Genomic DNA, 6,000 nt, shown 5'->3' with positions numbered 1-6,000 from the left:
GAGGATGTAGGAAGCACATTAATTACATATACAGGTGATACAAAGTTAGAGAGCTACAGCAGCTGGAAGAATGGCAAGAAATATAAATTGATCTAGAGAGCAGCAATATGCAGGAATTTACAAAATGAGGCTTGTCTTGGAAATGTGATCCCAGTTGTAGACATGCTATATGTAAAATTAGCTTAGTGAAGTGTTGATGTTGAGCTTTCACTCATGCAGTAAGAAAGATCTATTTATCCCACCCAGTTAACTGTTTCTTATGGTATCCTGATCTTTAACCACTTCTATTGAATCTTCCTAGAATCATTTCCAATTTTGCTACTGTGGTTTTGGTGGTGAAGGACAAATAACTGGACAATTTCTTGGTTTAGTGTCAAGCAAAAACTAAGCAATATGTGGAAAAACTAATGCAAACTTTTTTATTATTTTTTCCCCCCAAAAAAATCATTGAATTTTAATAGAACTCTGTCTTCATCAGTGCTGCAAATTAACATGGCTGTCCAGTATTCAGAATCCTTGGATCTAAAATTCTGCTATTTTGTGAATCTGCTCCTTTACCAGTTTGCTTTCCCATTTGGGATGCCAGTAGGACTCCAGAGCAAAACTATCCTGAGAATTCATTTTCTTTATGTTGTTTTACGAATGGCTCATGCTTTGCCTTGACACTTTGGAAATGAAATGGATCTGGCTGCCTTTATGGCTTATCAGTCTCCCAGCACTGGGCTCTGTACAGGGGCAAATGCCAATCAGTTGTAGTTTGCTCAGATAACAGCGTTGCTATTGTTAGTGCTCACATTTCTGTTTGTTAAATAGGCAGTGTAATAGCCTGTTGGAAAATAAAATTTCATGTTGAAGAAACGACTGAAGAAGGCTTTTTTGGTACACTTTGTAAAACATTCTGTATGAAGGATGCAAAGCAAAACTGCACATCCAATGTCACGTTGTTTTTGGCTTAATTAGGGCTGTATCTAAACATACTGTGTTTGTCTGCACTGAGGTGCTGGAGCTAACTGCAATGTAACCCAGATAATTTGCTCCTACAACTATATTAAGTTAAGATTAGAAAACAGGGGGCAGGCAGTAAAAAGTATACAGAAGAATATTTCTTTGCAGAAGCCTTATGGGGTTGGTTTTTTTGTTGTTTGGTTGGTTTTTTGGTCAATATGTGAGCACCTGCCTAATGGATTTAAGCCTTCTAGTAATGGGCCTGCTTTACTTGCCTGCTAGAAATGGTCCACAGATGACAGTGTATGAGACGTGGAAAACAGTACAGTGAAGTTTCATGTAAGAAAGCATGTAACATTCAATTGCTTTGTACAAAGACTGAAGTCAAGACTAAATTAAAGGCTGTTACTGTCTTAACTTTGAAATGAACACCCAAAAAGATGGCCAGCCAAATTCACTGTGTCCCTGCAGCAATGTGGCAAATTTGGCTAGCACCTCCTTTCTGTTGGCTTGCACGGTAGCTGTGGCTCATCAGGCTGGCATGCATTTCTTGCTCCACTCTCTGTAGTGTGACCTCTTCCCTGCTCTGTTTTGATAATTCATCAAAAAAGGTAGTGTGTCCAAAAGCCTGGTTTGATTTCTTTCACTGTATCAGCTTTTATAAAAGGGAGGACATTATTTTTTCTTACAGGTTTTCAGAATTCCTTTCATGGCAGAGGTCCATGAAGCTGAGGATGTCTTTTGCAGTTTCAAAACTCTGTGTTGCACTAGCAGTATTGGTTTATGTAATACATTTAAGTAAGAGGCTGAACTGGTGTTCATTTATAATTACTTTTGAAATGTCTGCTGTGTGTCTGGCATTATTTTGATTGTGAGTTGAAACAGTCTTTCAGCTGAAATCTATTGTTATGCACGTCAACCTGTTTTAGAATTATTTATATTTTATTCTTTTGTGCTGACTAAACTGTAAATTGGACAATGCTTATTTGTCCTGACTAAACATATTTGCCTATACTGTATCTCTGTTGATTATATTAAAAGCATAAGACAAAAAGATGTACTTGTCTTGCTATTTCCTCCACAGTGTAAGTAGAAGATTGTGTTGCTGTTTATCTGTGCTGCTTGTGCTTCTCTATCTCTGTGGCTAGCATTCAAGTGTCGCGTGAATTCTTTATCCATATAGTATGGTGGTGGCTTGCAAGTGATGAAAAACAGTTTCCTTTACGCAAATGTCCATCTTTGTTAATGCTGTCAAGCAGCAAGTGTGATATCCAGGGAATACGTGTCACTCTGTCAGTTGCTGATAATATAATCCAATTTCCAAAAATAAATTAAATGCATCTTTTCATCAATAGACATCAGATGTATGTAATCTAAAAGAAAACAATGTTAGAGACAGTACATGTGAATTTGGAAGATCAGTGGCTAATATGAGATTAAACCTTTGGGTTTGCTGCATTTTCTGATAAATTAACCTTGTTGAAGAAGCTCCTAATGGTATCATGTGTTGGTGCCACAGATGAAATACCTTATCGATGTTGAAGGACTGTTATTTGTTTTAAACAATGCCTTTAAAGTCTTTATGAGCAATTTTTACAAGGCCTTTTTCAGCAAAACCTTATGTATAGTAGTAGTAAACTTCACTGTTTAAAAAGTGTTAACAAATGTTACAAATTTTTTTCTCGAATGTCTTCTATTTATTTATTTGCCATGCCCTCCCAAGCAAAATGAACTAAAGTGGGGAGAAAAATTAACGAAATGGCATTTCTGACTTTAGTAGTTGAGGTGCCACAACACGGACTGAACTCTTCCCTAGCATATACCACATACTTTTTAAAAGATGTTATTGCCATGTATTCAAGTTGAAAAGATGAGCAATAGTTCTGTTCACAGGGAAATGCCACAACAGTTGTGTCAATTCTTTTAATAATTACAAGATGTGAGAGATGACCCTTTTTCCTTCCACGTACCCCTCACCAACTTGACATTTCTGCAGGCATTTCCAATCAAAGCCAAGTCATTTTGGTGCCTCTTTCCTGAAAGATCTGCATCTGCTGTAGTTTAAGCTGGCCGAAGTCTGGATTGTGTCATCCAACCCACTCTGCTTTTCCCTGGATCTGCTCCCTCAACTAGTTTTTTGTCAAGCAGGGCACATGGTGTTGCTGCTAGATGTGGAGAGGCATCAGAAAAGCCCCCTATGGCTTCTGTAGGCTCTGTCAGCTATGGAAGTGTACCTTAAGGTAGTGCAGATTCCCCATCATCTACCCACTCCAAGCACCTAAGTCATCTCCTTCACTTCTGGTTTGCTTCTCTTAAGATGCATGGGACCTTGTTCAAGTAACCTTAATATCTTTCTTCTTCAATTGCCTCAATCTGTCACATTGAACATTTTTGTGTATCTTTGTATCTTCATCTAGCTTTGCCTGTTTATATTTTAGCTGATACTGTTTTGTGCATATGGCTGAACTAGTCCTCCTTTAACATAATAGAAACAACAGTTTTCTGTTACTTCTGCTGGACCAGGCAGAACAAATCTGTTCAGACCTTTTGTATATCCTGTATAACATTCCCACTGCTGAAGAAATACAACTATTCATTATAGATCCTATCCTTAATCACATTGAATTATTGAGGCTACTTATTTAATTGAAGGACTCCTTTCATTATTGAGAATTTGCTGGCTGAGCCCTGAAGGGGAAAACTTGTGGGCTAGTTTTTATCCAACAGGTGCATGCAAGGATCATAGACAGGCATTTGTAGTGCTACTTTAAATCAAAAGTAACTAACCTTCATTTGTTTTATCAGTAATGTTTATGTGATTGTATTGCTGCTGTGGGTACCAGAATAGGCACAGAGTTTTTTCAGCTAGTTCATTGGGCAGATGGCAAGAACATGTTAGCAATACTGTTAGGTTTTCAGTTCCTGGGGTGCTGCACTACATCAAAAATGCCTTTTATATAAAACCTGTGGTTACATCTTTGTACTGTTGACCTCTGATCTGTACAAGAGCAGGTTGTTGCTGTATCTTGTTATATTTCCTGCATGGCATCTCTTTTCCTGCCCATCAGAAAGTATGTCAGTGCTTGTGTCCTGTGCCTGTTGAATGACAGGTGGCCATTAAGATGTGTTAGCTGCATAAATAATTGGTGTGTAGATTATTCCACATATTCCACAATTCTTTTTGTGACAAATTTATTCTGTCACTTTGAACTGGAGGACTGTAGGGTATTTCTTATACTTACTAAGTATGTATTCCAGATTGTTGGAGCAAAGTGTTTCTAGTCCAGATGAAGTAACTCATTCTTTCCTTGTGTCCTAGTTTAGACTTGGATCTCTAAAGCTACGGAAAGTTTCAAGTCCGGCAGAGGTGGTTAAGGAACTGATTGATTACTGCCTAGACTGCCTGGGAAGACTGCAGGCAAAAAATGAGCACCTGGAAAAAGAAAATGAAAGGCTTTTCAGCGACTGGAGTGACGTAGAGAAGCGGTAAGTTTAAAAGTGCATTCACAGGTGATACTTGAGAAACTCACAAACACACTGTCAGTGCAAGCTTTACTGAGCACTTTTGGAGTTATATACAGAAAGGAGCACACAAGTTTTTATTCTCTTGACAAGTGTTTTGAGCCCAGCTACTTACAGCTCATGTAGTTTTGTGTAGTTGTGGATTTTCTTCCTATGTCAAAAATGGAACTGGTATTACACACTTTGCAATTAAAGCTGGTTTTACATTTATGAAGTGAAAAAAAAATTCTCTTTTCTGTAGAATCCACTTCACTTTCTTCCAGAAGCCTTCTTTCCACTATTTTCTATAATTTTTATTACTAGCAGTTTAAATTATTTACATTTTTGAATGGGAAATAAGTTGCCATTGCTTTAATCTGTTTGCCTTGTTTTCCAATTCTGTCTGCTTTGACAAGTGTGTTGTTATAGGAAAAAGCATAATTATTTTGTGAGTGCAGGTTTGTTTTTGGTTTTTTTTTTTTTAATTGCCATTGTATTTATGGTCTGAATTGTCCGCTACTGCACTCTGTAGTGAGGTAATCTTTGCTTATTTCAGTTAGCATAAAATGTTTAGCACATACAAGTCAGAGATTTATCTTGTTTTACTATAGCTTTATCTGAAAAAACACATTTAGGAAGATTGATTAAAGTATGTAGCTAATTGGCGTTAATTTACCTTGAAAAAGAGAGCTAACTTCTGGGAGGAGTTAGTTTTGTTTCCCTCTCATTAAAATGACTAACAGGTTCTGCTGACAATCTCTCTGACAAGCATATGGCCTTCCTAAGTAGTGTTTTACTGCTTAACAGTTTATTGAACAATAGCGTATTGTATAACCAGTATGCTGTACTGCATTACACGCTAATGTGTAATAGGCATTAGTACTTGTATCAATTTCCATGGTGGTGTGGCAGTTTTAAAGAGTAACCCCAAAGAAAAAAAAAAATCATGATTGCCTGACAGCCTTTGCTCTCGGAAGCAGTGTATTCAAGCTTTGAAAGCTGGTGGTTTTCTTTAGTATATTTTGAACAGCTGAAACATGATTTTTCAAAATAAATATTGAAAGTTGTATGGTCACCAGACTTTGGCCATGTCTGCTAAATGGAGAATAAACATAATTTTCATCAAAACAGTGTTGGCTTTTTGGGTTTCTTTGGTGGTTTGGTTTTTTTGGTTTGCTTTGGGTTTTTTTAATGCTTTTTGCCACAGCCTGGTTTACCCTGCTGTCTCTGTTTGCTCTTTTGGCTGCAAATGCTGGACCTAGTGTTGTGAGTTTCTTGGAGCTGAACAAAAGCTTTGCCTGTCTTTGTTCAGTAGATAGGATTTCAAGCCTCACACTCTATCACTCACGGCATTAAGTGGTAAAACATCAAATATAGAGCATGTACAGAGAAATGTGTTCCCTCCTCTCCTGGAGCTAAGGCACATCAGCTCCAGAGTTTCAGCCCTTGCAGTTCCCCTTGCTTAAAATCTCTCTCTTCAGGACCTCATTAGAATTAAAATACAGCATGCAGACTTCCAAGAGGTGTTTTTGTTCAGGTTAAGCATGGGGCACT

At 37.6% G+C, this 6,000-nt stretch overlaps 1 protein-coding gene across 1 annotated transcript in view; it reads left to right on the top strand.

Annotated features, from left to right (window-relative positions):
* Positions 1-4,264: 4,264 nt before the first annotated feature.
* Positions 4,265-6,000, top strand: part of XRCC4 (X-ray repair complementing defective repair in Chinese hamster cells 4) — a gene marked incomplete at its 5' end in the record, with an annotated part of 38,043 nt that continues 36,307 nt past the window's right edge. The window contains one exon of the mRNA XM_010291751.1: positions 4,265-4,431. Coding sequence (XP_010290053.1) covers positions 4,265-4,431 — 167 coding nt within the window. The remainder of the gene's footprint in view (positions 4,432-6,000) is intronic.

Source organism: Phaethon lepturus, unplaced genomic scaffold (assembly GCF_000687285.1).
Source record: "Phaethon lepturus isolate BGI_N335 unplaced genomic scaffold, ASM68728v1 scaffold14987, whole genome shotgun sequence".
NCBI classification, from domain to species: Eukaryota; Metazoa; Chordata; class Aves; order Phaethontiformes; family Phaethontidae; genus Phaethon; species Phaethon lepturus.
Note: the sequence above shows the minus strand (reverse complement) of the source record. Positions and strands in the feature narration are given on the sequence as shown.